General features: G+C 35.3%; 1 protein-coding gene across 1 annotated transcript in view; it reads left to right on the forward strand.

Annotated features, from left to right (window-relative positions):
• Window positions 1–554: 554 nt before the first annotated feature.
• The window catches only part of gsap (gamma-secretase activating protein), a 48765-nt gene continuing 26293 nt past the window's right edge, over window positions 555–23026 (forward strand). The window contains exons 1-24 of the mRNA XM_015388262.1: window positions 555–837; window positions 1861–1931; window positions 3672–3728; window positions 3821–3890; window positions 4160–4207; window positions 4333–4421; window positions 5177–5246; window positions 5383–5432; window positions 5712–5822; window positions 5914–5970; window positions 6057–6103; window positions 6198–6283; window positions 8736–8813; window positions 8898–8984; window positions 9982–10074; window positions 10159–10327; window positions 11239–11329; window positions 13153–13222; window positions 13797–13876; window positions 14138–14218; window positions 15017–15139; window positions 15369–15424; window positions 17685–17716; window positions 20295–20356. Coding sequence (XP_015243748.1) covers window positions 750–837; window positions 1861–1931; window positions 3672–3728; window positions 3821–3890; window positions 4160–4207; window positions 4333–4421; window positions 5177–5246; window positions 5383–5432; window positions 5712–5822; window positions 5914–5970; window positions 6057–6103; window positions 6198–6283; window positions 8736–8813; window positions 8898–8984; window positions 9982–10074; window positions 10159–10327; window positions 11239–11329; window positions 13153–13222; window positions 13797–13876; window positions 14138–14218; window positions 15017–15139; window positions 15369–15424; window positions 17685–17716; window positions 20295–20356 — 1866 coding nt within the window. The 5' untranslated portion in view covers window positions 555–749. The remainder of the gene's footprint in view (window positions 838–1860; window positions 1932–3671; window positions 3729–3820; window positions 3891–4159; window positions 4208–4332; window positions 4422–5176; window positions 5247–5382; window positions 5433–5711; window positions 5823–5913; window positions 5971–6056; window positions 6104–6197; window positions 6284–8735; window positions 8814–8897; window positions 8985–9981; window positions 10075–10158; window positions 10328–11238; window positions 11330–13152; window positions 13223–13796; window positions 13877–14137; window positions 14219–15016; window positions 15140–15368; window positions 15425–17684; window positions 17717–20294; window positions 20357–23026) is intronic.

The raw sequence follows: 23026 nt of genomic DNA on the forward strand, positions 1-23026 counted from the left end.
AATAGTAAAAATAATACAAAAACACCCAGTCCTTCAACAGGCATTACAATGTCAAATAGTCCAATAAATATATAAAATAAGAACTAAACAATTCAAGTAAAAAAACAAACAAACAAAAAAAAAAAAAAAAAAAAAAAAAAAAAAAAAAAAAAAAAAAAACACCAATTATAGGAACAACCGCTCCCGGTTTTAATTAGTCGCTGTTTAAATTTGTAGACCTGTTAATCACTGATTAGATCATACCATTCATCTAAAGTATATGTTCCTCAAAATCAACAGTTTTACCCTTTTGCCAAAATAGATTAAAGGTTTTCAAAATTATACTTGTTTATTATATTTGTGTATCTGTTAAACTAGTATTTTATTTATTATATAGTCTTTTTTTTTTTTTAGAACGAAATGCTACTCTAAAGTTGTGAACTCTCCTGCGGAATGCTGCAGCGTTGCAGTGAGACATTCCATCGCACCAATGGCAGCAGGTCTGTGTGATCCCAGGAGAGGGTGTGGTTAACTCAGAAACAGCCTGCTGTTTCCGCATGTTATTAAAAATAAGTTTGACAAGTCCAGAGGAAGTATGATCTAAGCTTATCCGTGCAGTCTGTAGTTTAGCCTTTTCTTAAAAACCCTCTGGGTCACATGATGTAAGCGGAAACCAGACGTAAGCTGCCTGAGTTTAAGAAGGAATCTGTTTTCTGCGAGCGGATTTGGAGAAAACAAACAAACAAACAATACAGCGGACTGGATGAGGCATGTTAAAGCTGAAGCAACAGTTTGACCTGCAGAAAGATGTGGTGTTTGATCTCCTCAGGAAAGAGGCTTCAGTCTGCAGGGTGAAAGGTGAGGCGTTCAGGTGTTTGCAGAGATATTTGGCAAAAATAATAATTGAACTTATATGTCTAAGCTTAAATATACAATCAACAATTATTACTCAACTATCTTTAAAAAGTTTTTATCAGCTACAAAGAAATCAGAGCAGCTGTGATTTGTTATATAGCCATCTTGATAATGCGCATAATGAACAGCAGGTGGAGCTGTTTGCCCTTTTACAAAGCGGAAACGTTATAATAATTGTTATAGCTGCAAATAATAGTAATAAACCATTGTAAGCATACACTTTTCACCAGTTTGTTTGTTTTGTTAAAAATAGGTATATGTAGAGCTCTGTCATGGTGCATTATATAAATTGCCTAGATGGTTTTAAAATAATGCACTTCAAATCACAGATCTTTTAAATATTAACTTTTTTCTTTGTCTCTTTTTTTAAACTTATTTTGATATTACTGAGTAATAAATTGTACACGATGTACACGATTTTGACTCTGATTCTATGGAGGCTTCTCTTTGCTATTTATTTCAATGTATTTTAAGAGGGTTTTTATACTATGGAAAGTAGTAAACAATTTTGAAATGAGAGAAATCATCTTAGATTCTTCTGAATCATTTTATTAAAATGAATAGTGTAACATGTATTTATAGTCATCCCCTTTTTAAAGTCCACCTTTTAAAAAAATTATCTGTTAGAAAACAGTCTAGAGAAAAAAAGCTTAAATGGTAAAACATGGTGGTGGCAGCATCATGCTCTAGGAAGAAGATTAATCAATAGGGACAATAGATCAGGTTAGAGTTGATAGGAAGTTAGATGGAAATAAATGCAGCCAATTCTTCAGAGAAAACTTATTAAAAGCAATGCAGAATCCATCAGATGAATAACATCTAGCCATTTTATTTAAATAAAGTATTATTGTTTTAGGAGTGCCCAGTCAAAAGCCAAACGTAAATCTTGTTGAGAATATAAGTAGAACAGTTATAGGGGGTATGAATTCTTTGCATGGCTTAATGGTAATAATACTGTACCACCAGAATACTCAGAGGATGTGGACCCTCGAATCCTTAACACTGAACGAGATGGGAGTATGCTTTATTCTTGGAAGGTAAGCTCTATATCTGATTGTTTTTACATTCTGCAGGAGATTCACTTTAAGCTAATTTCATTCTATATACTTTTTCCTTCTAGGTTTAAAGCTGTTTCATGCATGCTTAGTTTTAAGGATTTACACAACATGATACATGTGATAATTCTTGTCCTCTTTGTGAGCAAAGCACTTTATAATTAAACATTTTTATTGATCAGAATACTGATATAAAAATGCAGTATTATTTATGTTGCTCTTTCACTAGAAGTATCTTAATATGATCACATTTTAAAGGCTGCTTCATCCTATATGGAATCGCTCATAGCACACCATTACTGTGTGTGTGTGCTATCAAATGAAAAAAAGGGAAACTTTCTCTTTATTCTGCTATAAATCAGCTTGACACTTTTGGGTATTTTTGGGATCGTATCTAGAATTGGAAACTAGTCTGCTCTTTTGCTTCACAGTATGAATATTTAATGATAGACCCCCTAAAGAATGTGCAGCTCTTAGAGGTTGAGGACTGTCATGTCTTCTGAGTGCCTGAGTTTGGGATTTTCTTTCGCTAGTCCGAGTGTACTTCACTTTTTAGGCATTTAATTTGATTAAATAACAGATTTTATTACATGACAGTAATGTCTTTTATTGCATTCTGGTTATATCCAAATGGAAAAATAGAGCCATGCACTTTTAGCAGATTAGGAACATTAACCAGATGTCAAAGTTGGGTGGAAGTTGGTTGAGGACCCAAATGCAGACATGAGGGAGGCAGGATTGAGTTCTTGCAGGTTTAATGAAATCAAAAAAGGGAACAGAAACAAACTCCAAGAATAAAATACAGGAAATGAAAGAACAGGAGACGTCAGGGGAAAACACACATAGGGAGCCAGGTAACAAGAAACCAGCAGTGAGGAACTGCAGTGGAGGTGTTTATATGGGGGATAGAACAAGGAATAGACTAATGAGCTAATTGGGAGCAGGTTTGGAAAGAAGTAACTGGAAGGGAGCTAGGGGAAAGGAGAATGGCAAAACGGGGTAACAGAGAGTAACTCAAGAAATACAACCCAGCTTAAATATAACACAAAATGGAAAAGAAACCACTGACCAACAAAACAGAATGACTTAAGTAACTGAAAACTCAAAAAGAAGTCCAAAAGGGGAGAACCATAACACCAGAGCATATTAATACAGGAAGTGGGTGCTACTTAAACTGAAGTCCCCTTTTATGGCGCTTGAAGAGAAAGGAAATAAGTTCAACATTAATTTACCAAAAGTAAAATTGAAATTTTCTTCTTTCTATTTAGCTCAAGTTAGTAAGGCAGACTAGCTTGCTGCTAAAGAAAGTTTCTATGGGCTGTTCTTTTAAACCTTGTGTGTTCCATAATCATCTTGACCCCTTGTTTTGTAAAGAGATGAGTTCCCGGTTGACCCAAAAATTGCAATGAAAACTCCTCCTACAGTTGCTGTTGATTAAGCCCAAATAATCATTCCTCTGCCACCATATTCAGTAGTTTTTTGTCCTTAGTAAGCTCTGATTTTGTACTATCAAACACCTAGTAGTTTGCTTTTAATTACTGATCAGTTAACATTTTATTAGCAGCTCCTGGTGTTTAGCTCCTTAATTCTTTAGAAAGAGAAATGATTAACTTGAGGTTTTACTAGATGTATAGTTTTATTAGATGTATAAGAAGCTGCAGTATCCCTTTAACCACACATGCTTGATGACCCTAACATAGTATTCTGTTCTGTTCTTAAAAGGGAGCAACAGGCACCACCAGGATTGGGAAATATGACCCCAACACTAAACAAAACAAGGTGCCCAGTTTGTTTATACAGAGTTCTGCATTAGTGCTGCATCTAGTAGCTGCAGACCTACACACTGAATCCTGTGTATTTTGCCCCGTCAGCTCCTCTATACTTTCGACAAACAGGTGTGTGTCAGCAGCTGCTCTTTGAACAAGGAGGAGACATTATTAGGTGAGCTTCTGTCATGCACGAATGCAGATCTAACAGCAGGAAAAGTCATTCTGTAAACCTGATTGTCACCCTCACATCAAATGTAAGGGTGTGTATCTGGAGAGCCACTCAGGTGTAAGACTTTATGCTTTTATAATAGAGGAAATGTGTTAAATAAAACCAGGGAAGAAGCTTATATATTCTGTGCAGGCATGGCAAAGCATAGTTAATGAATACAGATTTTTTTTTTTCCTGCAGCATTACTTTGGCCTTTTCTTTTATACTTTCAGCTGTCAGCTTGGCACAGAACACCAGGGGACAGGAGCGACTCAAACCAAGTAACATCAACCATGCTGCTTTTTAAAATTCCTGCCCTTTAAGTGATTTAAAACCTTTTTAGAGATAACAGGAGTTTTTATTTTTTATTTTAATGAACATTTCTTCGCATTGCCTATCTGTCTAGTATCAAAGTGTCTGACTCTGCTGATTGAGATCCATCCCATAAACAACACCAAAGTGCTCAAAGCAGTGGACTGCAGAGTTAAAGTACAGGTATGGTTTAAACATGTTGCCTGATTTCTCTTTTTAAATATGGATTTGATCTCAGTTAAAGCTAAAAATCAAATTGTAGAGTTCCTGCAGGTATTTTCAAGAAAAGGAAATCAGGGATTGGTTAGAAGCATAAGGATTTATGTAGGACTGTTACTAAATATTATTTCGCCAATTGATTAATTAATCTGTCAATTATTTGTTTGCTTAATCGATTAATAATCAGATAGCAAAGGGCGACTTAAAGAAGAATTAATACAGAATTAAAACCTGGTGAACCTGATACTTCATGCCATTTAAGAAGTTTTGGATAGATTCTCACACTAAAAAAGGTTTTTATCCTAAATGCAAAGTGTTTATACATGTTTTACAATTTTGCCATCCTTTCTACCCTGATTAGGTTGCTCTTTTAGCTAATGATGTGTCAGATTCTGTACATTCCAATCAACGATTAATCACTTACTGAAATATTTGACGATTATTTAAATAATTGATTCATCAAAATTAATCCAATTAATTGCTTTAGCAATCTATTTGAATTATTTAACTGATATTAATTGTGTAAACCCATCAAATTGGGTATATAGAATATAAGAGAAAAGTCAGAAAAACAGCAGTGTTTTCCTCGTTTTACAAAAATAACTTTTTTTCTAAGGCAATATCAGTAGAAGTTAATTATATGTTGTAAGGGGCTTATTAATGAAAAGTTCTATGCATGGTATGTTGGCTTTCTTTAATTTGCATTATGTTTGTTGTAGTTCCTCCATCAAGAAACTGATTGGAAATCGGGGCTGGAGAGCCATCTGCTTCTGTTCGCTGAAGACGGATGTCAGTTTTAGCTTTTTCCTCTCTTTGAAGTGTATATTTAAAAAAATCCGCTGCAGAATACATGATGAAAACAGACAGAAAATCTAAAAAAAGAAAAGAAAAAACATATTGAAACATTGAATTATTGACGTTTCAGATGTGGATCTATACCATGTACTTCTAAGCAAACATGAAGGCTACAGAGTGGTAAGTTATACAATTCTTCCAACTTCTTTTGTAAAACAGAAGTAATTTGCATTCAGGTTGCCCTGTCTGATAAATTGTGTGGACATTTCTCAAGCCTAAGAAAGCACACGTTCAATGGATAATTAGGAAAAATCATTGTAATGCATTTACCAAAGCTGTGAGCAAAGAATACTGTTTCAACATGAGCCATAATATTATGAGTGTGTTATCCTCTAGAGGAGATTTCGCATTATAAATTTGGTGCATCTGCAAGGCTGAATACAAATGTATGTGTACCAGGTGATCTCAAATCCCGAGCGCTTGTCCAGAGCGGCGGAAAAGATTGTAGAGGATTTCTGTTGGGTCCAGTGGGACGGACACACACAAAGGCTTTACTATCTCACTCGCAAGGTGGTGCATAACAAATACCTGCTCCTTAGTCCTTTTCCTCCTGATTAAAAAGCTGTAAATAAAACAAGCTACATAAATATATTATTCGCAGGACAAGTTCCTGCTGAGATGCATTCAGTTCCACCCAAGCCATAGCTGTGATACTGTGGTAGGTAATAATATAACGTTTGAAACCTTTTGTGATTTTCACCACTGTGCATTAGCATTAACTAATTTTCTTATGCGTCTAAACAGTTGGAGCTTGTTTTAGAGTTGCCTGCTAATGCTTTTTGCACAGTAAGGTAAGTAAGGCATTGCTTTTGCCTTGCAAAACCAATCTGTATTCTGCATTGATCCTGACCTTGAGTGTGGGCTGTGTGTGTTTGTGTCCAACAGATTTGTAAGTCTGGGGTTTGACCACTATCATGTGGAAAAACCTGAGCAGGAGCTTGTTAGGATGCAGGTCTTCACAAACCAAATCGGTAACATATTTACGTCCTTTGTTTTCACATATATTTATTGTTTGGGGGGAAAAAAAAGCAGGTGTAATATTTTTGTTTCTATTTTTTGTATTATTGTTGCAGTGACAATTTGTCGCATTACAACCACAAATATCTTTATATGTAAACTAAGAAAATGCTAAATTGTAGTAAAAACTGCATGATTATAAGGTGGAAGGAAAAGGACTCATGGTTTTTCAAACTTGTACAATTGCAAACATACTCCAGGGAAACAAGCCCACAATGGCAGGATTAATCTGTAGGTGAGGCTTTTCTTTTATACTGAGGTTTACAGACGTGCTATCCAGCCAGTCCGAATCAGCTTGAGCTATTTGCCCTAAACACTTTTATAACAATTTCAGTCACTGGATGTGTAAATCTAACAGATTTAGCCCATTTTGTCAGGCTCAGAACAATAGGACCAGTATTCGAGGCAGAAAGATAGTTAGACTTAACAAAACGGGTTTATTGAAGGCGGAACTGCAGTGAACAGCTTTGGTGTCTAAATGCAGGGACCTCTGCAGGAGGAGACAACAATTAGTGACCATGTCCATCTGGCAGAGGAGGATTATGGACGTGCGAGTCACTAACCTGGTCTTATAGCTTAGTCCGAGCCCATAGGAAGAGGTTGGTTCCAGCTGGTCGGCTGACAACGAGACACGACCAGCGCCTTCCAGAGAGTCCCAGGCGCTGGTCTCTGGGAGGTTGGATGACAGGCAAGAGATCAGAACGGAGCAGACCAAGAAATGCAGGATAATCCAGAGGGTGGAGTTTTGGCCGGTGTCGCAGAGGTGCTCAGTAGCCAGACCCAGGAGTTTAGAGGTGCAAAGAGGTACCAAAGGGAAATCCAGGGCGGTGTCAGGAATCAGTTCCAGTTTCATTTGACAGACATGCAGAAATCCTGCAGGAGTCTGAAGACAGGTCAGGCAAACAGATCAGAACAGGAACAGGCAAGGTTAGAGGTCCAGAGGCAGAACGGTCAGGATAAGGAAATCAGTAAACACGGGTACACTAGAGAACTCTCACCAAAGGCTCAAATATTCTGGCACTGATGACTGGTTTGAAGGCTGGTTAAATAGAGGCTGAAGCAGGTGGATCAGATGAACGGTAATGAGAACTGGGTGGAACTAGGTAGGTGAATGAAATGAGTCATCAGCGCCAAGATCATGACAACTGTGGCTATTGTACGAGGCATTTCCATAACGAATCGATTACTGGGTTTTATACAAGTGCAACTCTTTTCCTTTTTATTGTAGATATGAAAAAAGACATGAATCCTTTTCCTTCAACACTAATTTGTGTTAATTTATCGTTTAAAACCCTAACAGATTTGAACTTTGTTTTTACAGCATGAAAAAAATGTTAATGGTTTAAATGGATATACATCATTTTTCCAGACACTGCATTTTCTCAATCACAAAAATCATTTTGATGAAACATTTGGAAAAAAGAGGAAGATCTTATTTCAAAATTCTGTTATGATAAATAAATGCAATGGAAAGTAGGAAAACACCTTGATCTGTTATTCTATGTGGAAGTTGATTAATTATTATACTGCAAAATTCCACTAGAAATATTAATAAGTGGGAATATATGTTCTTAGGTGACAAATTCATAAATTTACAATAGGACACTTTAAATCAGGAAATTGTTTTTTTTTTCTGTTATCTTTTTGGTTCTGTATTTTTTTGGTTTATGTTTTTTTCGTCAACAACAAAGGCTCAGTCATGGTCTCCCCACTTGCGCCGTCTTTTTTTATTTTTTATTTTTTTAGATCTATGCCTTAAAGAAAACAGAAGAAAGCATCTTTAGAAGTTGTCAGGGGCAAAAAAAAAATCAGTACTTTACAGAATCCACTGTAGTGTGGGATTCTTTGTTCATCTGAATTATATTTACTTTATTTATAAGCTAGTGATACAGATGTACTTAATGAGGTGTAAAGGCTTTAAATCTATAATTTCAAAACCCAGAAAGTTGAAGGATAGATAGGAAGAAATTACATATAGGGGTGGGTGGAAAAATGAAAGGAACATATAGACAATAAAATCTGGATATACCAACATTTTTCAATTATTTTTTATTTTTGTAACTGTTTTCAACATTGTGCTCTTTGCCTCATCACTGTGACCTGAATTGTGAAGAAATATTTTATTTTTAAACATTTATTTCATTTTGCAAACACAAACCTACAAAACATCTACAACTGTAATTCGGGAGTTTTTGTTAAATAAAAAGAAGGTTTCTATGGAAACAAAACCAAACAACATCTTGTTAAACCGTTATGTGATGCATGCATTTATTTGAAGCTTCATATTCTCCTTCTTGCTCTTTTATTTTACAAAAGTGAGATAAATAAATTGTTTGGAAGTAGATTAGAAATTCCAGTAGATTTGTTATAATCTAACTGATTTGTGTTCTGGTTTGACCCTTTTAGGAAGCATGTGTGTTTGCTACAGTCAGCCACTAAAAGAAAAACAGGAACTGACCTACACAGTGGTTTTAGTTCACAAAGGTGAGCACTGTTTTACCTCTTTCCTGGACTTATTTCATCCTCAGCATGGAAAAATATTTGGTTCCTCACACTTCACTTCCTTAGGTTGCAGCAAGAGGTTCAGAGTGTCTCCTGGAAACGACAAACCGTCACAGATTTCACACCAGCTCCATCCGCTCTTCATCCCCATAGGTCTCTGCACACACAATATAGCATAAACGAACACCAGGATACTTTTAAGATGTAAACTTTACTGTAAAAGGGAAGGAAAAGATAACAAAACGTATAAAAAAAAAGTTGAAAACAAACCACTGGACTTTGTTTTCCAAGTTTGAAAAATGTTTTTCTTCCAATTCAGGAAGCTTTCTCAATTCAAAAAGTCTGGAGTCGCATTAAGCTCCAGGCTTTTATAGAGTAGCCCAACAAAAGCCTTGTTATGTCTTTGGACCTGTTTCGGTTCAATTTGCAGGTTTTCTCTCCTTTGTAATGGGAAGTCGTTAGGGTCGTTGTTGGCGTGACTCACAGGAGCGATGTTTGACCACCTTCATGGTGATGCAGATTGAGATGACAGTGAGAAGGAATCAACTCTAACGCTGCATTATAGGTTTCTGAGAGCTGAAACCTGAGTTCTCCCCTTCCAACCCTAATGATTCCCCATTACAGAGGCATGGGCCAGTTTGGGTTATTTACATGCCAAGAACGACCTTAACATCTCCCCATTACAAAGGGGTGGACCCATTTTGGTTCAATTTGCATGTTTTCTAAGCCATAACAAGGCTTTTTTTGGGCTGTTCTATAAAGCCGGATAGTACTCTAGACATTTTGAATTCAGAAAGCTTCCTGGATGGGATGTAAAATGTCCTCAGACTTAGAAATAAAAGTCCAGTGTTTTTTTTAAACTTTTTTTTTGGAATGACTGAGAATCTTCACCAGCATTAAACGAGATGTATTATTTGCGAATACATAATTGGAGAATCAACTAAAATCCCAACAATAACACATTAGATTTGTTTTTGTAAAAGGAAAGAGAGTATGAAATGGTTGTGCAGGATATTTCGATTTATTTGCAGAAAAAAAACAACTCTGGGTTTTAATAAATGCTGCTTTTGCAAAAAAAACCAAACAAACAAACAAACAAAAAAATTCCAAAAATGCACCAAAAATTTGACTTTGTTTCTTTTACATGCAGGTTACTACATCCTGGTGTATCTGCAGGGTTATTTCCTCCACTGCATCAACACCAGGCAGCATGAGATGCTCTGTCATTCTCTTTTTCTAACTGGTAACTCAAATCAAAGCTTAGTGGTGGCTGCACATAAAAATTGATTTATAAGTATGTTTCTTTGTCTGTTCCAACCCTCTTAAGGTCAGGATGATAACTTAGGCCTTCCATATCAGTCAGATGCTCTCACAGTGATGCACAAAGAAAATGAAACAAGCGTTCATCTTTTGGAGCTGGCAAGTGGGTCAATTCACACAGCTGAGCTTAGCCCTGCTTACCTGCTGCAGATACTGAGATCAGACACACGTCCTGGGTGAGTTGCATGCAAAACATTTGTCTAGAAATACAGGAATTGTCACTTAAATATCCTAAAAATAAGCAGACAAGAAATATGAGAGCATAGTTTCGGAGGAGCATTGCAAGAAAAGAAGCAGTCAGGTGGAAACAGAGGGTTATTTTCTTTTTGGCAAAAGTTCTTTTTGTACATACACACTCCCAGAATGTGAAATATAATCAGTGTTTGGAAGCCGACAGCTTGGAAAGAACAATCCGACTCAATAAAGATGTATCTGGGTTTCTTTCCTCTGTGTACCTGTGAGACAGCATTTCATTTGGATTTCTGTTTTACCAAACATGCATGTGGAAAACCTTAAAACGTAATCACACCCCCTACATCCTTACACATTCTGCATAACATCATAACTATGAAATTTGAAAAGATCAGAAAGTAGCTCTAAATGAGTCAGATTAGCTTAAGAGTTTCTGAAAACTTAAATTTTTTTTAGTTATTTAAAGGTCTGAACTTTGACTAGACCATAAAAAAAGAAGGTGCACCTCTGTCTAGTTTAAAAAACTTTTGATGCCTGCAACAGACTTTCCAGTATGTATTTAGCTCTAGATTCATCTGTAGATAACCCTGACTTGCTTCCCTCTCCCTGAGGCACATCCACACCAGGATGCTGCCGCCACCATCTTTCATGATATTGATGATATTGGCTCTATTTCTACATCTTCAAATTCTTGAGGAAATTGTTTGTTTAGGACTTTCCACCAAAGCATTACTTAGATTATTGTTTGTAAAAAGGATTTATGTCCGTCTCTATATATACCTGTGTCTTGTGTTGCATATTAAACTAATAGTGGTATTATGTCAGCTTTTAGCCTCTTTATCTGCATCCACTTATGTTCTAAATGCAATTTTCTTGTTTTTCACCTTTGCCCAAGGTGTCCCCGCAGCTGGACCGACCCTCATCGCCTGGCTGCCCTCCACTGCCTCCTTGTTTTCATGGGAGATGACCCGAAGCTGGAAATAAAGGTGCAGATGCAGACAGTATAACAGAGTGTGTGGACAAATATATTGACCTCCAAAATCCATAGTCACAGAGCTCACTCTTGCATTTGGCAATGCATTTCAATAATATCTGTGGAAAATAAAATCAAGAGAAACAAAGCCATTGATTGCTGCTGGGTTTTGGGCAACACAAGATCAATGCGCTCTCCTTGAGGCAAAGAGGGAGGGTGGAAATAAGGAGGAAGAATGCATATACAGTCACTTTCAGACACCTCTCCTCAAGGAAAATTGATTCCATGGGAGTAATTCATAGATCCCATTAAAATCTCCTATTTTCTGCACTTCTGTATACAAGCTGTAGGTGTCAACCTTGAGTTGGTAGAAAAAAAGGCAGCAGAAACATAAACATTACATGATGTTGTGATTAAACCAGTGAGAGGAGAAGACAAGTGGGAGTCAAAGACAGAAATAAACGGCTTGATATTTGGTTTGGACACCATGCCGAGTATGACTAAGACTTTATTAGTATTCCATCGAAAATGCGATATCCCAGCTGCCCTTGCAGATGAAATGAATTATGTATTCAAAGGTTAAATGACTCAACAGCTTCATTAGTTCACCTTGCAAAAAAAATTATCACACTCCACACAGCTTGTGTTGTTGTCCTTATCAGCGGGGACAGCTGCCTTTAATAAAAGTAATTGCCTGTTCATATTTCTGCTTCGTTCAAAAGATGCTAATTCAAATGGACACATAGCAGAAATATATTTCTTTAAAGCACAGAGCTCAGATGCAGCATGGTATGGAGGTTTACATGGTTTATCATGAAGGTTGTTAGAATTTCTGATTTTTTGTGAGAAAACTCAACAAATTCAGATGAAAGTTTTTGGTACTAATAACAAAAAGTGTGGAGTGTGGTTTCCAATTTAAAATCTCTGCAGCAACCCTCAAGAATGGTCATGCTGAGGATACATTTTCTATAAATTCAGTGAAGATATGGAGTATTGGGGTCAGGCTAGAGATTTTGTCTTTTAAATACGAGAATAAAGCCGTAACATTATGAGAATAAAGTTGCAATATTATGAGAATAAACTTTATTCTCTAGTAATGTTGCGACTTTATTCTTGTAATTTCATGACGTTATTCTCATAATGTTATGACTTTATTCTCGTAATGTTTCAACTTTATCATTGCAGTATTACCACTTTTCATCTCATAATCTTGCAACTTTATTCTTGTGATTTTATGACTTTTTTCTCGTAATGTTACGACTTTATTCTCGTTATGTTGCGACTTTATTCTTGTAATGTTGCGACTTTATTCTCGTAATGTTGCGACTTTATTCTCGCAATGTTGTAACTTTTTCTCGTAATGTTGCGACTTTTTTCTCGCAATGTTGCGACTTTATTCTCGCAATGTTGCGACTTTATTCTCGCAATGTTGCGACTTTATTCTCGCAATGTTGCGACTTTATTCTTGTAATTTTATGACTTTATTCTCGTAATGTTATGACTTTATTCTCGTAATGTTACAACCTTATTCTCATAATTTTATGACTTTATTCTCATAATATTATGACTTTATTCTTGAATTAAAAAAAATAAATCTCTAGCCTGGCCCTAATACTCCATCATAGTAAAGGAGACAAAAATGTTAAAATACGCAACCTGTAGATAATCATTTCCTAAAGTATTAAACTGACTATTGTTTTTGACATAAGCTAGCTTAGCTTCTCCTTATCCCAAATGAACAAAATAACCACTAAAAGTTACAGTAATTTAAAAAACAAGACATATGTTAGACTTCCTCCCTGTTCAGTCAACTCTATTGTGAATCTTTCATTACAGATTATCGAATGGCTGTGTGACAACATGAACTCCTTTGATTCCTTCAATCAGATCCAAGAGTTCATTTTAGGTCTGTTTAAACCCCTCATTCTCCCTTTTAAAGTCTTACTGCACTCCTTTTTTTTCTCTCCACCTTGTTCAGTTTGTAGCCACTTGAATGCTTACATCTGGTCTACACAAAGCTAAATTCTTTCATCAAGTTTGTTTATCTCTCAAATTTCTCCTTACTAACTTGTGCCAAATCACCCATACAAATCTGGGCAGTTAGAAAATAGATTTTTTCGGAGACCTTGGAGACAGTGTACTTGAAACAGAGAATAGATGTCAGGGTTATTACAGAAAGCAAAACACTTAAAATGTTAGTCAACTTAAAAAAACAAAACAAAAAAAAAAAAAACAAAAAAAAAAAAACACCCAAGTTATATAATAACATTTAATATAAATTGGTATTTATTGGCCTTTAAATATCTTTAAGTTATATGCTAGAATTTAGACAGAAGGATAATTTATTTATCTTATTGTACCTTGATTGCATTCGTGGTTAAGTATTTATAAATGCAGATATACATATAACTCAAAGTTTGTTATTGATAGCTTGTTTTGGTGCTGTAGTTGGATATTCATTTGTGTTTCCCCTCATGCAGCATCTTTGTCCAGAATGGGATATGAGAAGTCTCTTGGCCTTGATAAGGTCCTGCCCTTTTCATCAATATTTGAAAAAAAGGTATATACACACACTGTGAAGCCAGAAAACACAGATACCAGCATATAGATGTGCAAACAGTGGATTTGTATATGGGAGTTCTGGCTCCAAGCCCAGATTTCCCTGACGTCATCGGTCTGCCCTGTCTGGTAAATAGGCCAACGTTTCGGGTTAAGCTAAAGGGAAATCTTTAAATCATATAAAAAAAAATATATATATATAATTATGACCTCTAATTATCCTTGTTCTCAACATTTAGTGTGTTTTATGTTTTTGTTTCAGGAAGTCCCAGCGTGCTTATTGGAGCTTCCTGGTGTCTTTTGTACCACTGAGCTGCATATTGAGGCTGATTTTAACGGAAAGGTATTAAAAACTTTTTTATGCATCTAAAAAAATGTTATTTATAAATTATATTTTTTTTAGTTGGAAGTTTTAAACTGTTAATCTTGTAATATTTTCCTATCAAACCGTTTCCCTTAGTTTAAAGAAATTATCTTCACATGCCAGACATCTAAATAAATTATAATCTTTAGATGAAGGGATGAGTTTTATTCAGTTGTATGGAGCGAAAATTAAGAGAGAAATGCCCCTCCCCCACTTGTTTCTGCCCATTGCTGGCCAGTAAGGTTCTAGCAATTTCTTTGGCTTACAATAAAAGCATATAAGGCTGTTAGGATACATTTTTAGTCACCAAAAACACAAACATCAGTGGTGTGAAAACTAAAGGCTAATTAGCATCGTTCTTAGGCAGCTGACTGAGCTTCATTAAATGAGAAGCTATCTGTGACATTCATATTCCCTGCGCTTTAAGGCAATATGAATGTCACAGTTAACATAATACCTGTAACAAGTAATCCATTGTTTCAGAGGCAGTTGAAACAGTTGTTTTGGGATTTAATTAAAGTAATATGATCTTTTTTTTTGCATTTCAGTTATGAAATATTCAGGCTATAGTAAAACGTTCACATTCCACTCAAGTATCTTATGTCCCTAACCTTTCTCCATATTCTACACACTCTGATTCTAAATCCGAGACATTTAAAGGGTGGCTAAGTAAAATCCTTTTCATCATTATCATTATTGCACTTAATTAGCAGTTTTCCTCACTCTATTTTGTCCTTGCTGTTCGGATCTTGTTTATTTCCATATACTGCCGTCCAGGCTGGACGGCTCCAGGGTTTCTGGTCAGAGCTGCAGTGGAACACAGAGAGGACAAAATATCTGAATGCCGATCCAAACGCAAGATACAGAACCTCATGCATTCAGGCCGACTGGGATAAACTGGTAAGGGACCAGGCTGCTTTTATTTGTGTGTTTGTGTATAAAAAGTAAGAAAGCTTTTATGCATATAAACTACTGTGAATTGCCTTCTATTCTAGAAATGCCAGTCAGTGTTGTGTTTGTGGGGGGATCTTTTTCTGGCTGTCCTTGTCAGCATGCTGTACCTTTTGGTTTTGTCAAACATTAGCAGAGCACTTTTATCCCTCCCATTATGGTGATGTTTTTGTTTTAGAGGTCCGAGAGCAGAGCCTCCAACCATGTGAATCACTTGGAGGAGAACACAAAGAAGTAGGTCTGCCTCCCACTGCAGCTCTGATAAGAAATATATGGACCAAACTCACCAGCATGAAGCAGGAGGGAGGGAATGCATGACAGGTTATTTGCGTTATCTGTACAAAATCTCTCTCGTAAGGTACCAACTGAACCGCAGAAGGCCTGCAACACTGATATTTCGAGGGTCGTATATGTGGTACTTTTTATTTCTAATTATATAATTCAATAGGTTTAATGACCTAATTAAAATTAGTATCCAAAACCCTCTGCTTTAGTCTTTTCCTACATTTTGCAGTAATGAAATTTAAAAGGTAGAAAACGAGGAAAACATAAGGCCGTTAAAATAGATAATCTTTTTACCTTTTGGTACATATTTTTAAAAACACATTGCACATTTTTTATTATTTTATTTCATAAAACAACTATTTACCATTTTAGTAAAATGAAGTTACTTTTTGAACTGTGCATAAAATACTATAAGAAATCTTAAGTTAAAATAAATATACTATTTCTGTTCAGTTGTCATAAACGACTAAGGTAGAAATACTAACATAAAAATCAATAATAATTGTACCTTTTTATGCATACTTGGTATTTATTTTAGAATGTTTTTATATCATTTATAGAATCTATTTTGTGTTGACATGTATATGCACTTATTTTTATCCGTGCATTAAAGCTTAATAAAATAGAATAAAAATGTCAAGGCTTTTGTTTTTGTTAATTATTACAGTTTCTCACTTGTAGTTAATGAAAACAATCGATACAGAAATTATTTTTTTACTATAGCTAAATGTAAACATAAGAACAGCAGCTGGTTAATTAGACGGGCTGTCTGCTCATGTAGCTTGCCTAAAATAACATAAAAAGCCTTAACTTTTTAAGAGTGATGGCGGATGCAGGGGCGAAGCTAGATGGGGGGCCAGGGGTGGCCAAGGCCACCCTTAGCCAATCATTGGCCACCCCTACCATTTTTTCCCCCTCTAATACAGATGATGGCAGAAGTAGTACTCTCAAATTGAATATTTAAATATTAAAAGCAATTACTTGACAACAAAAACAGTGTGGTTAATGTGGATTTGCACATCAATATACTAACATTAAAGATGATAAATACAAAATTCATGCTCTTTTCAGAACTAGATTTTGTCTTATGGGGTAAAGAAAAAAATATGTGTTTCTGCAAGTCATCTAGGAGTCTTCAGTGAAATCATAGATAACTATTTTAATAAAAGCTTAATAAATAATCAATTTATCTATATATTAGTACTTTTAGATATCAATTTTATGCAGAATGATTATTTATAAAAGAATGTAAGTAATGACAATGGAAAATATGTTCGCCCCATAATTCAAACCTGAAACAATTTTATCCACTATACCGTTTATCTAGAAAGCACGGATGTTTAAATATATGCGTCTATTTGTTTAGAAAGGCTGTAGGGAAGGATCGTTTTTCTTTATTTAGAAAATATGGATGTTTTGCTCGTTAATTTTCCTGTTGGAACAGTGTAGATTGACCATGAGGTTCTGGCACTGATCCACTATCGGCCACCCCTCAGTCTACGCTGGTTATTGCCTGGCCTCCCTTATTAAAAGGTTCCGCCTCTGGGCGGATGCCCCTTCAGTTTCCATAAAATTTTTTTTTTCCTGATCCTTTTATTTTATTTTTATTTATTTATTTATGAAAACATGAACACTTCCCCAGCAGCTTTACGTTTGGTTCTTTACGCTGTCTTTCACGTGTCAGTATGGTGCATGTAGTGCTAACTAAAGGCGACCATCAACAAAAAATGCTGAATAGGAGTGAAAATGCATGAATAAGTGGTGCAAATACTTTTGCATGCCACTACAAATCTAAATTTCAACCAATTGGAAGTCAGATGGTTGTAATATAGAAAGTTTTTCCATAAAAATTCTTAATTTAAGCAGCCGTCTTCTCGTTGATTGACGTGTAAATGTCACAGCGCGGTTGGCTCCTTTTTATGCAAATGCTCTGCTCTCGGCAGATTTTTCTATTATACTAGAAACAACATACTGTGGTGATTTCAGTCTCTGAGCAGTTAAAGATGAAGCAGTTTGATGGACAAACACCTCTGTGCAGCGAGGACTGATGTCAGGTCTGCTTAAAATTAAATAGAACTCTGCTCTTTTTGAGCCATAGATCAAACGAAGAGACTTCAACTTATAATTAGGTGCCTCCTCTGTCTGAACTTCAGAAAACTGTCATGAGATTTAAAAAGAAATTATAATGAATTTTCTTCTTATTTTCCAGGGTTCTTTCGATGGTCGACACCTGGTGTCTTGGTAAGCCAAAGCAAAAAGAACACACACATAAACTTACAAGCAAAAGCCCTGAGAAGAAACACACACCACATGCATGACGCAAATAACAAAACTTTAGTTTATAATGCAACACCAAACATTGCACAAGTGTGTTTGCCTATCCCTGTACTGCTCGTGCCCAGAGGAGAGTTCACTGAAAATAATTCATGTTGCAGGAGGGAGTTGAGAAACAAACCCAGTAAAATGAGTCAGAAAACAATGAGAATGATAAAATTACATAACAGTGGGGAATAAGGTACTTCCCTCCTCTCTCTCTTTCCAGCTTTCTGTTTCCATTATCAGTTGCAGCTGCTGAAGTCACTCTGGGTTTACTTGGAAATACTTAACTGCATATAAAGAGAACTGTCGATGCTTGGGAAACTGTGGATGAAATCACAAAAATGTGAAAATAAATAGGAAAAAGGCCAATGTAACATGCTTATAATTGCTTAATTTCTATAATAATATATTTACCTTCAGATTTCTCTTCATAGTTATGAAAATTGGACGGTGAGCCAAAGTATTTTCAATCTCTCTTCTGTTGTACGTTTAAAAAAATAATCAGTGAAACATGTTGAATTCAGAGCTTTTATTTTAAACCTATTTTTCCCCATTATATAAAAGTAAATGTAATCATAAATACCCAACATATCTTAGAATATGATAAAAAAGTATTAGCATTTCGGTAATTACGACCGATGTAGTAACTGCTTTAGCTTTTCCTTTTTATGTTGCATTACTTGTAATCTAAAGCAGCACGTTTCAATAGCTTGCATTAATAAACATACTATCTGTGGTTGGGATAGGAATCTTTTCTGATTTTACTGAAAAGACGGACGTGAGCATAGATGGAGCCACATGTGGTGCAGACTGTCTGAGGGGCATGAATGTGGGCGGGTGTTCAGCATGCAATGACTGCTCTCACAGACTGAGAGGAGGAAGGCAATGGCAGAGAGCCACACAGTTCAACGGTAGCGTTCTTAAACTGGAAACTGTTTCTGAAGTCAAAGGGTTAAAGTTACTCAAGTCAGTTATATTTCACAATATTATATTTTAAACAGAAATACCTGCTGTGTTTTTTTTCTGGAAGAACAAGACCACTGTTTAACTTTGCTAGGATGTATAATTTCTTTTTATTAAATTGCTTAAAATGCATCATTTTCAGGGTTATGCCTAATTCATAGCCAGTTAAAGCCTCCTAATATTAAAAAATTAAATTAAAACATTTAATTTATTTTTATTGTTTTATTGTCTTTATTGATCTTTTTATGATAAACATTGAACTGGGGTTGAAACAATTAATCAAATAGTGAACTAATCTTCAACTAATTCAGTAATTGATAAATTTCTAACTGGAGTATAGACACTCCAAAAAAAAAAAAAAAACAAGTGTAAACATTTTGCATTTAAGATAAAAATCTTTTCCTTCTGTCAATATGCTCTATCCAGAACTCCTCAGGGGGAAAATCTGAATTTTATCTTGGTTTAAATTATGTAATAAATATTTTTTAAGGAACCATTTAATATCCGATTATTAATCGAATAATCGAAAAAATAATTGACGGTTTAATCGATTTGCAAAATAATCCTTAGCTGCAGCCCTACATTGAACAAAATAATTACATTTTCATAAATGTATTACAATTGACTTTCCAACATTAAAAATATATATATTTTAATAACTAAACTGACAGTTGAAATTTTTATATCATAAAAAGTAATAGCATATGTAGTTTGCCTAGTATTTTAGTACTTTGCCCTATGTTAAAACCAGCAAAGGTTTCCTCTACAAAGGTGTCTTAGTCAGGGTCAGTAGAATACTCAGTTATTACACAAAGACTGCAAACTGTACAGGGAGGTTAGTGCCACCAGGTGATAATTGCAAATTATCTGACTGTTTATAGTTCTCTGTTAAAGTTTATTCATAAAAAAAAAAATGTGTGAACTGAAATATTTTGGTAGGAAAAGGTGCATTAGGGATAACTACAGGCCTGAAAACACTTAAATAAAATCCATTCAACTCGGTGATGATTTTCGGTGCCATATCATGGACATTTTTAGAGATCCTCATGAATCCTTCTGTGAAAAACATTTAATTTTCCAGCAGAACATATAGGAGCTCAAACATGCGTATTGTAAATCTACCAGGCCTGGGCTTTCTATATTGGTAGCATGTCAGAGTATAACATCAAAAAGGCTGGTTTTTGTGTGAATGATCAAAGATGAAAAGTATTTGTGTATGCAAGTGTGTCCAAAGAATCTACGCCCCAGCATGGTCTGCTTTCATGAGGCAGACATAAAACGACTCGCGCAGTAGGGTTGCTGCCTCCTAATCCCTGAGGTTAGGAGATGTATCTTTAAAGCAGAAAATGCACCAAATGTATCTGCTGATTAATAAGTCATCATCTCTTTTGTCTAATTAACTTGCCAAAAGGTTTACTTTTTTCCCGTTTTTACAGAAAGTTTGCTACTTTATAAGAGTGCTGCAGTTATATTGCTTTGGCATCAAAACTTGGTTATAAAAAACATCTTTTATGTGTGTTTTCTTTTCCCTCTGTAGATAAAAAGTTGGTGCCACTTTTTCAAGAAGAGGATCATCAACAAAGGGCATTCATCGGCCTGGTGAGAAAACCGCCTAAGGCTACAAGTCTGCACTCACACAAACATACTGCCATGTTTAGGAATGGTTGTCAGACTTATATGTCCCTGATAAAATGAAATATTATGCTATCACCAGTGCTGGTTTTAGACCAAATGTTCCGGGGGGGGCAGCATGTTTTAGGAGGGGCACAGAAAAGCATGAAGCAAAAAAAAAACGGGCAAGGTATTCAAATATATTAAAAGAGCTGCATGAAGAGAAATTTCTTCAATTGGGTTTAATTAAAATGTTATGTATTCTTTCTGAAAATATTCATTTGGATTATCGTTACAATCAAAATAAAAATCCCTTAGCATAGCAAAAAAATCAACTCAAGAAATTGTAGATAAAATAAAGCTATTATTTGGAATATTAGGTCAATATACATGCATCATTTAGGAATTCTATATATTTTTAACTTAATTTAGGTTAAAATTATAGTTTTCTATAAAATCAAAGTATTTTTTTTATTTGTTTTGAAAAAACAGATGAAAACTGGGATCCTATTTCAATATCACTGAACCTATCACCTTATTGTTTTTAAATAATTAGTAAAACAGAATTTTTTTAAGAAATAAAATTAAATCGATCCAAAGAACCTTTCAGAAACCATGTCTGCTCCGGCACATTTCATCATTAGAATTTCTCTTAGTATTTTGTCTTTAGTACAGGGGCCACAACAGGGGCCAGGACATGATCTACAGGGGCACTGGCCCCTGTTGGCCCCTGTCTAGAACAGCCCATGGCTATCACGCTATTTAAGCAAAGGCGTACTTCCAAATTACAGAAAAGATTTTTTATCAAAAGAAATTTCTTGTTTAGACGACAATTTGAAAAAAATAAGAATTTTCCAAAATATCCTAACTTCTCTGGTTCTATTTTAAGTTTTAAGGACCTTTGTCACATCTATAAAAAATGCTCAAAGCCGTATGTTAATGTCAAAAGAGAGCAAAAATACATCCATTGTTTGCTAGTGTTTACTTAGTCCTCCTTGAGACTGAAAAGAATTTATGCAATCAGCAAACTTTATTGTTGTTGCTGCTGCAATCTGCTGGCCGTATCGGTTACCTCGGTGAAAACAAACACTTATACTATATTCCAAGGTCTATTCATGTCCTTCCCTCTTAGCATAGAATTTTTTTGGGGGGGATTTTCACACTTTTGTTTATTTACCATAGTAAATAAACAAAAGTGCTCAGTTTTGCTTACAAATGGAACAAACCAAAGTGCTAAGCAAGGAATTAAAATATGATAAGCCAACAGGGTGCCATCATTTAATCGAAAAGTCTTCCTACTGCCACAGACATTGGACGCGAGCCCTTTAAACAGATATGGAGATAAAGTGAACAGTTTCTATTGAATATATCCTTTTAAAATACCGGATTTGTTACGTTAAGATAAGAGACAAATGTGCTGCACAGTGGTTAGATATTGTTGAAATAAAAAGCACAGGAAACAACGTTTCTACTGACAAGGCAAGATAATGTCAACGAAGGCGAGAAGGCATGAAGTTTTGCACATCACCGTTTGCATGCATTTATCTTAAACAAAAAACAAAGTGCATCGGAGAGAATGTGGTTCAAGTTTTAAATACCTTAAATCAATAATCCAAGGAGTACGTTCTATACACATAGGGATAATGCTTAAACATTGATCACCTGAATAAAAGCTTTTTGCTCATGCATTAGAAAAAAGGTCTATTTGAATATTATATATCTAATCTTGTAGAAAAGAATGCAATTAACACAATCCATAACTTTTTAAACTACCTCTGAGAAGGTCATCATGTTTGCTCTTCGTCGTCTTTTCTGCAGGATAACATTTAGATTTTAATATTTATGCAAATGCTAAATATTTATAGCATATTATAACACATAAAAGTGGAAAATAGAAAATTTGTCTTAGGATGGTAGAGGTGGGCTATTTGCATATAAATTGACCTGGGCAGGTTAAATGAGAGAAGGCTGTTCAGTAACTCCGAAGCTTGAAGTTATTCTTAAAGCTAAAGGTCGAAAAAGAAATTCAAACCTGTAAAAGAGTGAAGAGGTGTTTTGATATTTACTTGTTTATGGAAAAATTTCAAATGTAAATTGCACAGTCGATTAGCAGGTTTGCAACCCCTTCCTGTATTATCTTCCTGTCAAAGGAAGATGTGCTACATTAGGTAAATAATACTTCCCATGCATTTAACACTGCATCAAACTTAATTTGATTTCAGGACAGGCCCTTATGCTTTGATCTTTTGGGCATACTGTAGAATGCTGATCTGCATGCATAATGCAGAAACAGAACAGTTTACATGTTGCAGAAATATCATTATACCTCATGCAGCATTATGAAGATTTACTAAACTCAGTCTAAAAAGGAGCAAAAGTGAAATTGATGACTTGACCTTCCAGTTGACTAGTTTTTTAGTAATCACTTAAAAGCTGAGAAAAAAACATTTGCAAACCATAACATTATCAACTATCTAGTCCTGACATTGTAGGACATAAGAATATGTGAAAGGGCATGGTGTTTACATCAAAATATCTAGCTTTTTCCACATCTGGACCAGTTTAATTCAAACTCTCACTGTTCCAGGAGACCCTGCAAGACACAGATCAGTGTGACGTAAGCTTGAATCGCTATTTTGTAGTGGCTGACTGACATCA

This window comes from Cyprinodon variegatus, unplaced genomic scaffold (genome assembly GCF_000732505.1).
Source record: "Cyprinodon variegatus isolate N-32 unplaced genomic scaffold, C_variegatus-1.0 Scaffold418, whole genome shotgun sequence".
Lineage (NCBI taxonomy): Eukaryota > Metazoa > Chordata > Actinopteri > Cyprinodontiformes > Cyprinodontidae > Cyprinodon > Cyprinodon variegatus.